Source organism: Rhinopithecus bieti, unplaced genomic scaffold, assembly GCF_001698545.2.
Source record: "Rhinopithecus bieti isolate Rb0 unplaced genomic scaffold, ASM169854v2 scaffold_28024, whole genome shotgun sequence".
Classification (NCBI taxonomy): domain Eukaryota; kingdom Metazoa; phylum Chordata; class Mammalia; order Primates; family Cercopithecidae; genus Rhinopithecus; species Rhinopithecus bieti.
In genome coordinates, this window is record NW_016812359.1 from 591,970 (window position 1) to 606,587 (window position 14,618).

Consider the following 14,618-nt stretch of genomic DNA (forward strand, 5'->3'; position numbering starts at 1 on the left):
CCTGCCTCGGCCTCCCAAAGTGCTGGGATTACAGGCGTGAGTCACCGCGCCTGGCCTCCCATTTCTCTTAAAACCAGAAGTTTCGGCTGGGTGTGGTGGCTCATGCCTGTAATCCCAGCACTTTGGGAGGCCGAGGCAGGTGGATCGCAAGGTCAGGAGTTCGAAGCCAGCTTGATCAACGTGGTGAAACCCTGTATCTATTAAAAATACAAAAATTAGCCGGGCATGGTGGCACGCACCTGTAATCCCAGCTACTCGGGAGGCTGAGCAGGCAAAATTGCTGGAACCCAGGAGGTGGAGGTTATAGTGAGCCGAGACCGTGCCACTGCACTCTAGCCTGGGTGACAGAGCAAGACTCCATCTCAAACAAACAAAAAACCCAGAAGTTTCTCCATAAATCTGGCAGCAAAATTTGATCTCAACTGACATGAGGCTATGTCCAGTCTTTATCCCACTTACAGTGAATACTAACATGCTATGCTGCTAAACTATTAATATTTGCAAGTATTATGTTTTTCATTGCCCTTAGAAAAGTTCTAAAATCTGGAATGTTGAGAAGTATGTCTGGCCTCCAAGATGTGAATAAGGAATTGTGGACCTAGCTCCCTGTCTTGACTGATGAGAATCACCTATAGACTAAATAAAGTACTGGTATAAGGGCTGGGTGTGGTGGCTCATGCCTGTAATCCTAGCATTAGGGGAGGCCAAGGTAGGAGCATTGCTTAAGGCCAGTAGTTCAAGATGAGCATGGGCAAAGTAGTGAGATATCTTCTCTACAAAAGATATAAAAACTAGGCTGGGCATGGTGGCCCATGCCTGCAATACTAGCACTTTGGGAGACTGAGGCAGGCAGATCATTTGAGATCAGGAGTTTGAGACCAGCCTGGCCAACATGGTGAAACCCTGTCTCTACTGAAAATACAAAAAAAATTAGCTGGGCATGGTGGCAGGCGCCTCAATTCCAGCCCTTTGGGAGGCTGAAGCATGAGAATTGCTTGAATGTGGGAGGCAAAGGTTGCAGTGAGCCACGATCGCACCACACTGCAACCCAACCTGGGCAACAGAGACTCCATCTCAAAAACTGTAATAATAATAAAAAATAAAAATACAAAAACTAGCTGGCCTTGGTGGTATGTGCCTGCAGTTAGAAGGCTGAGATGAGAGGACTGCTTGAACTCAGGAGGTCAAGGATGCAATGAGCCATGCTGGTACCACTGCACTCCAGCCTGGGTGACAGAGCAAGACCGTCTCCAAAAAAAAAAGTACTGGTACCTGATCTTTGGAATCAAAACTAGGATAAATATCTGGGTTTTTGTTTTGTTTATTATGAGCACCCCAGGTGCTTCTTTTTTTTTTTTTGATGGAGTCTCGCTCTGTCGCCCAGGCTGGAGTGCAGGGTGCAATCTTAGCTCACTGCAAGCTCCACCTCTCGGGATCACACCATTCTCCCGCCTCAGCCTCTCCAGTAGCTGGGACTACAGGTGCCCACCACCATACCCGGCTAATTTTTTTTGTATTTTTAGTACAGACGGGGTTTCACCGTGTTAGCCAGGATGGTCTCGATCTCCTGACCTCATGATCTGGCCGCCTTGGCCTCCCAAAGCGCTGGTATTACAGGCCTGAGCCACTGCGCCTGGCCCCCAGGTGCTTCTAACTTATATGACCAGCCCAACACTGTCCTAGGAACAAACCAGTGACCTAATTAGCTAACATGAACCAAACTGATTACACTTGCCCAGCTAAGTGAAGTGATGGTAGATGTATAGTAATTATACATCAAGATTAGTTTGGTAACTTAACAAATCTCAGCAATCCCTTACTCCCTTCATAACAGAAGTGTGCAGAATACAACTTTTCTAAGAGAGTATCTAAGGAAAATGTTGAAGTGAACAACTTAATCTGAGTCTTCTCCCTGCCAGCAATGCTTAGAACGGAGTAAAAGGGGGCAGCATTCTGGAATTACTCTAGACTCAGGGAATCCCTGCAACTGGTGGAAAACTCCTACTCAAAAAGATGTATAAACATGTACAAGGATGTTTTTTGTCCTTGACAGTAGGGGCTAAAATTTCTGGACACTATGTTAGAGTTGCTATTACAGAGAAACTAAGTGCTATGGATCTGTGGTTTCAGGTGAAGTAGAAAAAGAATGAATTTAGAAAACTGGAGGTTCAGGTTAGAAGGCTGTATGTTCTGAACAAAGGAATGAAGGTCTGTTGAAGATTTTGTATGGTGTGAATCCAAGTCACAAAGCTGAGCTGGGATCCAATTAGCTTCAATAGCAATAAATCTGATTTGAAGTCAAAGATGAACCTGTGGTTCTAATCAAAGGTAACTTACTTCAACCAGGAACACAGAAAACAGGGAGGGTGAGCTCAGCTTGCACCTAATGAGTTTATACTCAGAGAATATTACAATCTTAATTTATACACTTGTCATCTGCTTTTACGCAATCCTCTAAGACAGTGGTCCTCGACATTGACTGCACACTAGAAGCATGCGAGGGCAGTGCTCCTCAAATTTTACTGTGCATACGCATCATCTGGAGACCTTGTTCCAATTTAGCAGGTCTGGAGTGGAACCTGAGTCTGTATTTCTAACAAGTTTCCTAATGATCCCCATGTATGTGGTCCTCAGACCACAACCTACATAGCAAGAACCTAGAGAACTTTTAAATATAGTTGCCTGGATCCCACTACTGAAAGACTTAATTATCTGGAAATGCAACCTGGACATTTGTATTTGTGATAGCTTCCCTGGTGTCTCTAATGCCCATCTAATGTGCCATGCTGTAAGTCATTATTTGTATTTTACGAGTGGGGGATGGGGTCCCAGTTCTAGCTAAGATGGAGAATGCACACTCCACCCTATCTTGTCCGTTGATCACAACTAAAAATCCTGGAAAGAACACATAAAGCAAATATACAAGGACGCTGAAAAGTAAGTTGAAGCAAGCAGACTGGGAAGAGAAATCAAAACTCAAACAGTAGTAAGTTTCCTGTTTTTTTCCTCCCACAAATGTGAGCTTAGACTTGAGGACAGCCCAAACCTAACTGTGCAGTGAGTGGAGACAGAGAAAAGTTTCAAGAGAAATTCCTTCTGGATAGAGAACCAGAAAAGACGATGAATGGGAGAGGGACAATGGGGAGGGATGGATATCTGGTAATTTTTCTTCTCTCTCAGCTCTGCCTCAAGGAAAGTCCCAATTCTGAGTCTGCACACCTGTGGCTGGTGGTGGTCTCCTAAGCTCTAAAAGAAAGTTCTTCTGACAAAAGAACCAGGAAAAAGATGATGATCTGAAGAGTATGGAGAAGGAAATTCATTTTATTTTTTTCTCTTAACTTTTCTCTCTCTCCATTTTGTCCAGGAAATGAGCCCCTCCACAGAAAATGTATGAAAGCACAAAGAAGCTAAAATCCCAGTTTTCTCACCAAAGAACCACGAAAAGAAACTCTTGGGAGCTTGTGTACAAGGGATATCGTGGGAAGGAGAAAAGTCCTCCACATTTGTGTATACAATCTCATTTACCACCAAGATGCCCATGTGTGGAACTGACCCAAGACGGCAGAGCAAAGGCTTTGAGAACTGCACAATGGCACGGATGGCACACCTGGGACCTGAACGGCAATACAAAGGTTTTGAAAACTAAGTTCAAATTGGATCCGCAGCCCACAGAGGCAGTCTGAACCTAACCAGGTTAACTGCCCGCTAAAGCAAAACCAAAAAACCAAAAATATTTTCCAGAGGATTTTAAGAGCATCCAGTCTTGTAACAAAATATTCAAATGTCCATGACATACTCCAAAATTATGTGACATATGAAAAATAAGGAATCCAAGATGTCTAACGTCACACAACACACAGAACAGTTAAAACAGAGCTAAAACTCAGTTTTCTAACTATATGCCCAGGGCTTTCTCCACAGCCAGGTGACCTTGCTAGACAGTACAGTAACCCCAGTTAAGGGCTTAAGATACTGAACCAAATTAATTATTTAAACCTGAATCTGACCAAATGACAGAAATAAAAGAGTGTCTATTTTGCTTTCTTATCTATCTCGAGTTCAAATACTGAAGACTCCACAGACCCAAATCTCAAGGTGACTAGTCTTCAGAAGACCAGGCTCTACTTCTACTCCTCCAGGTAGTGTGTGCTCATTCTACCAGCAACAAATATTCCAGCTTGGGCCACTTTTTCTTTTTGAGACGGAGTTTCACTCTTGTTGCCCAGGCTGGAGTGCAATGGCGTGATCTCGGCTCACCGCAACCTTTGCCTCCCAGGTTCAAGTGATTCTCCTGCCTCAGCCTTCCTGAGTAGCTGGGATTACAAGTGCCCGCCACCACGCCCAGCTAATTGTATATTTTTAGTGGAGACGGGGTTTCACCATGTTGGTCAGGCTGGTCTCCAACTCTTGACCTCAGGTGATCTGCCCACCCTCGGCCTCCCAAAGTGATGGGATTACAGGTGTGAGCCACCGCACCCGGCTGAGTCACTTGTTTTTTTAAGACTTAAAATTTCTGCTCAGACTCGGCCAGTCACGGTGGCTCACGCCTGTAATCCCAGCACTTTGGGAGGAAGAGGCGAGTGGATCACTTGAGGTAGGGAATTCAAGACCAACCTGACCAACATGAAGAAACCCCGTCTCTACTAAAAATACAAAATTAGCTGGGCGTGGTGGCACGTGCCTATAATCCCAGCTACTCAGGAGGCTGAGGCAGGAGAATCGCTGGAACCTGGGAGGTGGAGGTCGCGATGAGCCAAGATCACATCATATTGCACTCCAGCCTAGGTAAAAAGAGCTAAAATCCATCTCCAAAAAAAAGAAAAAAAAATTCTGCTCAGACTCTCCTCTTTGAATTCTCTCCTCTCTAAGGAAGACCAAACCACCAAACCATTCATTCTCCCTCTTCAGTGATACCATTTCACAGTAATAGTCTTTGTAATACTTTTTAAACTCCTTTATTTGCCTGTTGCTCACCTGCTACGGAATTTTCCGACTACTTTAAGGGATGTCTTATTCACTAATTCTTCATCTCCTGGGTCTAACATAGTACATAATATAGGTATTCAATACGATATATATTTTTTTGAGACAGGGCCTTGCTCTGTCGCCCAGGCTACAGTGCACTGGCAAAATCACGGCTCACTGCAGCTTTGACCTCCTGGGTCCCAGCAATCTTCCCACCTCAGTCTCCTGAATAGCTGGGACCACAGGTATATGCCATGAGACTCAGCTAATAATTTTTTTAATTTTTTGTAGAGAAGGGTCTCCCTAATGTTTCCTAGGCCGGTCCCTGTTTATTAAACTTTGACAATACACCAAGTATTATGCCAGGCATTCTGCATGTTATCACAATTAGTCTTTATCAGCCTATGAACCCACTTTTCAGAGGAGGAGAAAAGCATGCAATTGAGGTAAAATAACCTGCCTGAGGTCACATATTTAAAAAGCCTCAGGTGTGAATGAATTCATGGAGGCTTACTTTGTAGTAGAAACCACTATCAACTGGGCAGTCAGATTCTCTTACTAAGTTTTGTGAATTTCCATAATTATATCCCTGTCCTGATCATAGATATTAAAAGATAATCTAGCTGTGAATGTATCAGCTATAATGCTAAACTGGAATATACCAAAATTAAAGAATATTCTTAACTCTTTTTGTTTTCTTTACTCCTCTAGGCATCAAAGAGAAAAAAAGCAAGTTTCTAAGCAACCCATTCAGAACAAAGAATACGTACACGATGAAATAGATAGAAAACCAAAATCCAAGAACCCTAAAAGAAGCTAAAATTTTGTAATTACATAAGCAAACAGATTTATTTCCTACTGTTTCAGATTTTGATGCCGGTGGTAGGGGAGGAGTTACTGCAGTAGCAGAAGAAAAAACATGGTAATTAATAGCACAGACTTAATTCCTTGCTAGTTGGGTAACCCTGGGCAAGTAACGTTTTAGAGTCTCTTTCCTGAAGTGTAAATTATTAGAAGTAACACCACTTTCCTTTTAAAAAAAAAAAAAAAAGAAAGAAAAGACAGGGTCTATGTTGCCCCAGGCTGGCCTTGAACTCCTGGGCTCAAGCAATCCTCCTGCCTCAGCCTCCCAAATAGCTGGGATTACAAGCACAAGCCATCATGCCCAACATCAAAGGATCGCTGTGAGCAATTAGACAATACACAAACTATATATTACAATGCCTGGCACTTGGCAGGTTATTAGAAAAATGTTTAGAAAGTACAAAAATCACTTTTGCTTCAAGGTAACAGGTACTGATCCATCCCATTGTAGAGCCAGAATTTCCTCTGAATGCTACTTCAGTTCATTTTTCCTAGCTTTCTTCCTATTATGGCAGCCCACTTCACACTGTGCATGTCATCTGTACCTCTGCTAGTACATCACTACTTCTGCTACAGAGTACAGTAGAAGTTTCTACTGTAACCTGCAGCATCTCCACCGGTCTGAAACATAAACGCACTGAACAAAGCCGGTAATTCACGTTTAATACGTGTTTTCAAAAGACAATGACCACCAGTTTCCACAATGGAAAAGACCAACACCTACCATCTAAGTTTTTCCTGGTAGATCATTCAACCAAGCACTTCACTGAAAGTAAGACTTCTCAGGTATCAGAAGAACAATTTATCTACCTTTACCTATAGAACTACTGATGCCTATTTCCCATGGCGTCTTGTGTCTAAAACTGCTTCACCAATTGTTTGCTAAGTATTGTATTTAAAACAAGCTTTTAAATAAAACGGCTTCTTTGACTTATTAAATAAAAAATAAAAAATAAACAGTCACTTACCTTCTATCTCCACCAAAGGTTCTTGGGTAAACTCCTGAAAGAATTTGTAGAAGAACTTACTACAAGCAGCCAAAACAGCCTTGTGAGCCTTAAAATGGTGTCCTAGGTAAAATTAAAAAAAAAAAAAGAAAATAATACACAAGCACGAAAATCAAATGTAAAACTATATAAAAGACTGAAAAATCATATAAAACAAAAAATAGGTCTTCCTTCATTACATAACTATATAAATTATTGAACTCAATGCAGAATATTCTTGGCAGCTATCCTGGCAAATGTTAATCTCAATTAGATAGGAAGCTAAAACTTCACTTCAAACTCCTTTAGTTTTATAAAGGCTAATTTACAACACTAGGTAAGGAGCCTCTTGACACTTTGTTATTTCCAATTAAGTAGTGAGAAGCATATCCAACTCAGTTGAAACTGCTAAATAAAAGGACAACTCTTTAAAAGGTCACATATCATTTGGAAAAAGAGAAAAAAGCCGCAAACACAAAGCTGGATATGTCTGCTATGAAAAACATTTTAATATGCCTAATATTTGGAGGCTCCATCTATGGCAGACCCATAATTTTAAAAAGAGCTTACCTTGAGAAACCTATTTTCACTAAACAGAAAACATACACAAGCTGGATTTTCTTTTATTATAGAGACAACTTCTAAGACTGGTAAAGACCCTACTTTATTTTGGAGACTGTCAAAGGGGGTATGAGTGCTGCAAAGGAATCTCTCTCATTCTCCCTTTTAGACCATTTGGGAAACTAGAAATCAACACTTCCCAAATGACTCCTGTGAGGGACTTCTCAAAGAAGCTTACCAACAAGAGGCTATGAACCAAACATTTTGAGACATCCTGTCCCCAACGCCATCATCTTGCACTCAACAGGATGTAAGAAGTTAAAATGAGATGAACACCAGACTACGTGGAAAGCGTGACTGATCAACCAGTCTTCTGCAGCACGCTCTGTGTGAGTGGACACTGACAAGTGCAATCTGGTCTGCAGGCTTTGGTAGGGAGACCATAGAGGATGTGTTTAAAAAAAAAAAAAAAAAGGCGGGTGTCCGAAGGACTGAAAAAAAAACTGAAGCTAAAAATGCTCCTCTGCCCACTGCCCTACCCACCGTCGACAATTAGGGTGATGTCAGTAAAGCGGTCCTGCTCTCGCTGTTCATTCAATCGGTCCAGGATCATTTTATGATGTTCAGGGAACTCCTGAAGGCATTCCATCGTCTCTTCAGCCTCCATGGCCGTCGGGCTGCTCTACAAAAGAAGAGCATGATAATGTACACCCATGAGCTCGGGCCGAGGAACAAAACCCCTAAAGCATAAAACAACAACAAAAAAACCCAGCAACGTGAAAAGAAAGGGGGAGGGTGAAGCAAGAGGAGAGAAAGGCGAGGGAAGAAAGGCGAGCCGAGCGGCCGCGGCGCGTTGGGGGCCGGAGTCGCGGCCGCGGGACTCCGAGCCTGACCTAATTGGAGTCGGGAGACGCGAGCTGGAGCGGGGTGGGCACAGCGCCGGAGGCTCCAAGCGCCGGGGCGCGCAAGTCCAACAAGGGAGGGGACTCGACAGCGGTGGCGGCCCTCTAACGGCCCGCCAAGCCCTTCTGCCCGGCCGGGGCTCCCGCCGCCCCGGGACCCGGTCCGGCCCGCGACCCACAACGACTCTCGGGTCGCCTCTCCCTCCCCCGCCCTCCCTCTACTCCCCCGCCCCGACCGGGCCGGCACTCACTGAGGGAAGGAGGAGCGGCCCAGGCTTGCGCGTCACCTACGTCGACGCACAGCGTCACCACGTCAAGCTCCGGCTGACGCGGACGCCTTCAGGGCGCCGACCAGCAAGGGAACGGGCCACGCCCCTGTCCACACCCCTCAGCGGATGGGCGGGGCCCAGCGTGGGGATTTGGCGCTCAAGAAAGGCAAGGACTTGAGCTCTGAGAAAGAACCGGGCTGCGGTCGATTTGAGCTCGTGCAGGGCCTGGCAGTGCCAGAAGCTGGGAAACTAAGTCGCCGCCCTTCCACCTCTCACCCTTCCGAGCTTGACTCCAGGGGCGGACACTTCCCAACCCCAGCCCAGAATGAACTCGCCAACCGTCCTCAACCCAGCTACTGCGCGGCCCCTTCCGCCCCGTCCTGCCCCGCCCCCTTCCTTCCGAGACCTCGGTCGACCCGCCTTACCTAGCTCGTGGGCCGCCCTCCTGCCTCTCGGGCCCTCAGAGCCTCTTGTTCCCTGCTTTCTCCTCCCAGGGCATAATGCGCCCCAAGCCTTTCCTGACCCCTAACTCGTGGCTCGTCCTCCATTTTCTTCGTGAGAGCAGGGTCTCCACTTCTCGGGCCCCGCGGACGCACGTGCGCTCGGTTGGGCACCCGGGGGGCCGCGGCGCCGGCAGAGGTAACGACGGGCGCGAGCACGTTCCGGCCGCCCGGGATCTTCCTCGGCGAAGCGCGCCCTCCCCGCGCCCGACCGCAGCACGTGTTTGCTGGGCTCAGGACTTGGGGCTGCTCAGAATTATTTACACTGGATCCCCTTACTGCAGATCTTCCCCCACTCTTTTAAAGAATCCAGACCGGGCGCGGTGGCTCACGCTTGTAATCCCAACACTTTTGGGAGGCCTAGGCGGGCGGATCACATGACGTCAGCAGTTCGAAACCAGCCTGGCCAACATGGCGAAACCCCGTCTTGACTAACAAAAATTATACGGGCGTTGTGGTAGGCGCCTGTAATGCCAGCTACTTGGGAAGCTGAGGCAGAATAGCTTGAAGCAGGGAGGTGGAGGTTGTAGTGAGCCGAGGTAGTGCCACTGCACTTAAGCCTGGGCGACAGAGCGAGACTCCGTCTAAAAAAAAAAAAAGTCCAGTGACCCACAGTTAGCTGCATGTGACTGCTTCCTTCATTCCTCCAAAGAAATATTATATATGAATACATTGTGAGGATAATCCTTAAATTGAGATTTATTTATTTTTTCTCTCAAAGAACTTGAGAATTGGGATTAGGGAGGAACTCAAATAGCTATATGCTAAAAATGTAATCATTATTTCAACAGACCATTGAGAATCCTAGTACTAGGCACTGAGAAATCGAGTTGTGAACAAGGTACATGTGGTTTCTGCCTTTCTGAATCTTAAGTCGGAGAGTCCATGGATATTTTGAACACTAATTGCCTAGGTGCTTACTGATGAGTTTTGCAACACCTGAAGAACAAAGTAACTAGGTGTCAAGGAAAGCCAGTTGACCTGTAAGAAGAGATGTGGGCGGGTGCGGTGGCTCATGCTTGTAATCCCAGCACTTTGGGAGGCGGAGTTGGGGAGGAGGAGTTGAGCCCAGAAGTTTGAGGCCAGCCCGGGCACATCGCGAGACCCCATTTGTATTAAAACAAAAAAAAATGTTTTTAAGTGATGTGAAGTCTAAGTGTTCTTAGCCAAAAGTATAGCACATGCAAAGGCACCAGGATTATAGCATTCAGGAAACTGAAAGAATGTTGCTGGATAGACGCACAAAGGTGCCTTTGTACAGTGTTGAAGATGTACAGTGTTGAAGATGTACAGTGTTGAAGATGTTAGATTTTCTTTTTGCAAGGGGAAGCCTTGATGTATGGTGACATCCTAATGTTTGCTTTTTAAAGAGATAATTCTAGCCTTAGTATGGAAAACATTAAATGGGAAAAGCTGCTAGGAGTAGAGATCAATTGGGAGACTGTTAGTAATGTAGATGAAACCATGGGGGAAAATGGAACTAGAGAGCTGGTCAGAATCTAGAGATAGGCTGGGCGCAGTAGTTCAGGCCTGTAATTCCAGCACTTTGGGAGGCCCAGTAGGGGAGGATCGCTGGAGCTCAGGTGTTCAAGACGAGCCTGGGTGACATGGTGAAACATCCTCTCTACAAAATACAAAAAAATTAGTGATAGTGTGCACCTGTTGTTTCAGCTACTTAGAAGACTGGGGTGGGAGGATTGCTTGAGCTTAGGGAGGTTGAGGCTGCAGTGAGCTGAGATCGTACCACTTCACTCCAGCCTGGGCAACAGAGTGAGACCCTCTCTCAAAAAAAAAAAAAAAAAAATCTAGAGATGGAACCAACATTGGCTGTAAAGCATGCCATAGATACTAAATAAATATTGCTAGATACATTGGTGACAAGGGAGAAGGAATAGTCAAAGATGGCTCCTGGATTTCTGGCTTGAGCCTGTAGATTGTTGGTACCATCTACCAAACTAGAAAACACAACTGGCGGAGCTGGATGGGGAGAGAGGATGGAACCAGAGGTGTTATTATAAGGAGATGATGTTAGAAGCCCTTGGATATATGGGCCTACATATAGTTTAGGGAAGAAGCCTAACGGTAGAGATAGAGATTTGCAAGTTTACAGCATAGAAGGAATATTGAAGTGTTAAGAATAGATGGGATTGTTTAAAGAGAGTCTGCAGGGGTGATAGGCTAGCAGCTTGTAGATTGAATTGGTGTTTTAAAATATTATCATCAGCTGGGCACGGTGGCTCATGCCTGTAATCCCAGCACTTTGGGAGTCCGAGGTGGGTGGATCACGAGGTCAGGAGTTTGAGACCAGCCTGACCAACATGGTGAAACCCCGTCTCTACTAAAAATACAAAAATTAGGTGGGCATGGTGGCATGTGCCTGTAATCCCAGCTACTGGGGAGGCTGAAGCAAGAGAATTGCTTGAACTCGGGAGGCGGAGATTGCAGTGAGCCCAGACCGTGCCACTGCACTCCAGCCTGAGCCACAGAGCGAGACTCCGTCTCAAAAAAAAAAAAAAAAAAAAAAAAAAAAAAAAAAAAAAATAGGCTGGGCGCGGTGGCTCACGCCTGTAAGCCCAGCACTTTGGGTGGCTGAGGCGGGCAGATCATGAGGTTAGGAGATGGAGAGCATCCTGGCTAACACAGGGAAACCCCGTCTCCACTAAAAATACAAAAAAATTAGCCAGGCATGGTGGCGGGCTCCTGTGGTACCAGCTACTTGGGAGGCTGAGGCAGGAGAATGGCATGAACCCAGGAGGCAGAGCTTGCAGTGAGCCGAGATCACACCACTGCACTGCAGCCTGGGTGACAGAGCAAGACTCCATCTCAAATAAATAAATAAATAACACATAAGTTAAATTAAATAGTATCATAATCGTTACTATTCACACAGTCCGCCACCACCGCCTGGCTGATTTTTTGTATTTGTAGTAGAGNGCGGTGGCTCACGCCTGTAAGCCCAGCACTTTGGGTGGCTGAGGCGGGCAGATCATGAGGTTAGGAGATGGAGAGCATCCTGGCTAACACAGGGAAACCCCGTCTCCACTAAAATACAAAAAAATTAGCCAGGCATGGTGGCGGGCTCCTGTGGTACCAGCTACTTGGGAGGCTGAGGCAGGAGAATGGCATGAACCCAGGAGGCAGAGCTTGCAGTGAGCCGAGATCACACCACTGCACTGCAGCCTGGGTGACAGAGCAAGACTCCATCTCAAATAAATAAATAAATAACACATAAGTTAAATTAAATAGTATCATAATCGTTACTATTCACACAGTCCGCCACCACCGCCTGGCTGATTTTTTGTATTTGTAGTAGAGATAGAGTTTTGCCATGTTGGCCAGGCCGGTCTCGAACTTCTGACCTCAGGTGATTCACCTGCCTCCGCCTCTCAAAGTGCCGGGATTACAGGCGTGAGCCACCGTGCCTGGCCATGGTGTTTCTTAAGATGAAGAAATTATACAAAAAGTGGGCTTTTTGGAAATTCCAGTATATAGGGCTGCTCTTCTTTTACAGCAATTGAATTTAACCAAATGGAGAACCCTTTTCTATATAGGATTTGAGCTGTCCAGTTCACTACAATCCCCACCAGTTTCTAATGTTTTGGACTCAGCTATCTTAATTCATTTTCCTTATTTGCTTAGTCCCTAAAGGCATTTGAGTTTGGGACTCCTAGTCTATAGGGTCAGAACAGAAGAGAGTGTAAGACTTTGTACCTAAAAAGTATCAATGTTTATGGATTGAGTTGAAAAGGAAGAAGCTGAAAGGACTGAGTACTGCAGCTGAAGAAAGATGGAAAACTGGAAGAGTATGACATCAATAAGGCCGTGAAAGGAGAGTGTTTCAAAACAGAGGGTGTGGGCCAGGTGCAGTGGCTTATGCCTGTAATCCCAGCACTTTGGGACGCCAAGGATCACCTGAGGCCAGGAGTTCGAGACCAGCCTGACCAACATGGAGAAACCCCATCTTTACTAAAAATACAAAATTAGCCATGTGTGGTGGTGGCAGGCACCTGTAATCCCAGTTACTCTGGAGGTTGAGGCAGGAGAATCGCTTGAAACCGGGAGGTGGAGGTTCAGTGAGCTGAGATGGCACCATTGCACTCCAGCCTGGGCAACAAGACCAGAATTCCATCTCAAAAAAAAAAAAAAAAAGAGAGAGTGTGGTTAGCAATGCCAAATGCTGCCAAGTGGTCAGGCTAAAAAAAGATTGGAAATGGTCTGGTATATTTAGCATCATGAATGTCTTTGGCAGAAGACCTTAGCAAGAAAAGATTTAACGGAGTTCTGAGGGGAAGAAAGGGGAGGTGAGAAGTCTATATTCAGGTAGGTTAAGAAATAGCTAGGAAAATTGGGACAGCAATTTTAGAACTTTCATTTAAAAATGAGAGAAGAGATGAAAGGAGTACCTGTAGAGTCTAGCCAGTTTTACTATTTTTTGTGTGTTTGGATGGGAGAGACTTAGGCTATTTAAATGGTGAGGGGGAAGGATCCAGCAGAAGAAGAAGATGAAAGTACAAGAGGAAAAGGAGTAATTGTACAAGAGAGGGATTAATGGATTGAAAGTTCTTGAGAGTGTAGATTAGCTTTCAAGAAGTTAAGGAAATTCCTATCAAACTGAAGACCTCTATTTTCTTCCTTAGATAGATGGTCATGTCATCTACTAAAAAGTCAAGAATAGGAGAGAAAAAGTGTTTGTGTGTTGGGGATGAAGAAGTTTCATGAGCTTGAAAGATGTATTAGTTATTGAAGGCAAGGTAACCAATTACCCCAAATCCTAGTGGCTTAAAACAATATTATTATTTCATACTTTCTGTGGGTTAGAAATCTAAGTGTCACATAGCTGGGCTTTCAGGGTCACTCACAAGGCCCTTATGGAGTTGTCAGGTAAGGTGGCTTTAATGTCAAGGCTCCAGTGGGGAAGGTTCTGCTTCCAAGGTCACTCAAGTGGTTCTTGACAGAATTTAGTTCCTCCCTGGCTCTTAGACTGAAGACTTCAGTTCTCCGCAAGGCCTCTGTTCATGCTAGGCTCTGCACAGGACATGGCAGCTAGAGTCCATCAGAGTGAGAAGGCAAGAAGGGGTGAGCAAGACAGAAACCAAAGTCTTCTTGTATTCCAATCTCAGAAGTGACATTCCATCACTTTTGCCATATTCTACATTTTAGAAGCAAGCCACCAGGGTCAGCCTACACTCAAAGGAAGGTAATGACACAAAGGCACAAATAGCAGAAGTCATGATCATTGGGAACAATCATAGACGCTGCCTACCACAGAACAGAATGGAAAGGATTTGAAATGGACCCTGGACACAGTAATAACACAGTAGCATCAACAGGAAGCACAGCAATAACAGCATGCAGTAGGAGTTGGTGGCCAGGAATTTATATGATAGCAATCTGCCAGACATTATGATTTCCACTAGTAACATTCATAGTCAGGTACATGGTAAATGACTTAGAATGAGTTATTGTTAAAACACAGTTCCGGGCCGGGCGCGGTGGCTCAAGCCTGTAATCCCAGCACTTTGGGAGGCCGAGACGGGCGGATCACGAGGTCAGGAGATCGAGACCATCCTG

General features: G+C 45.2%; 1 protein-coding gene across 11 annotated transcripts in view; it reads right to left on the minus strand.

Moving 5' to 3' along the window:
• The window catches only part of ZBTB35 (zinc finger and BTB domain containing 35), a 119,359-nt gene that overhangs the window by 44,419 nt on the left and 60,322 nt on the right, over nucleotides 1-14,618 (minus strand). For 2 of the 11 annotated variants that reach the window (XM_017895972.1, XM_017895973.1), the window contains exons 2-3: nucleotides 7,920-8,058; nucleotides 6,798-6,899 (exon numbers count right to left, since the gene is read on the minus strand). In XM_017895972.1, the coding sequence (XP_017751461.1) occupies nucleotides 6,798-6,899; nucleotides 7,920-8,058 (241 nt within the window). Of the gene's footprint in view, nucleotides 1-6,797; nucleotides 6,900-7,919; nucleotides 8,059-8,269; nucleotides 8,659-8,823; nucleotides 8,888-8,972; nucleotides 9,368-14,618 lie in introns of those variants that run through there. The other 9 variants (XM_017895980.1, XM_017895975.1, XM_017895977.1 and 6 more) reach the window with 9 other exon arrangements.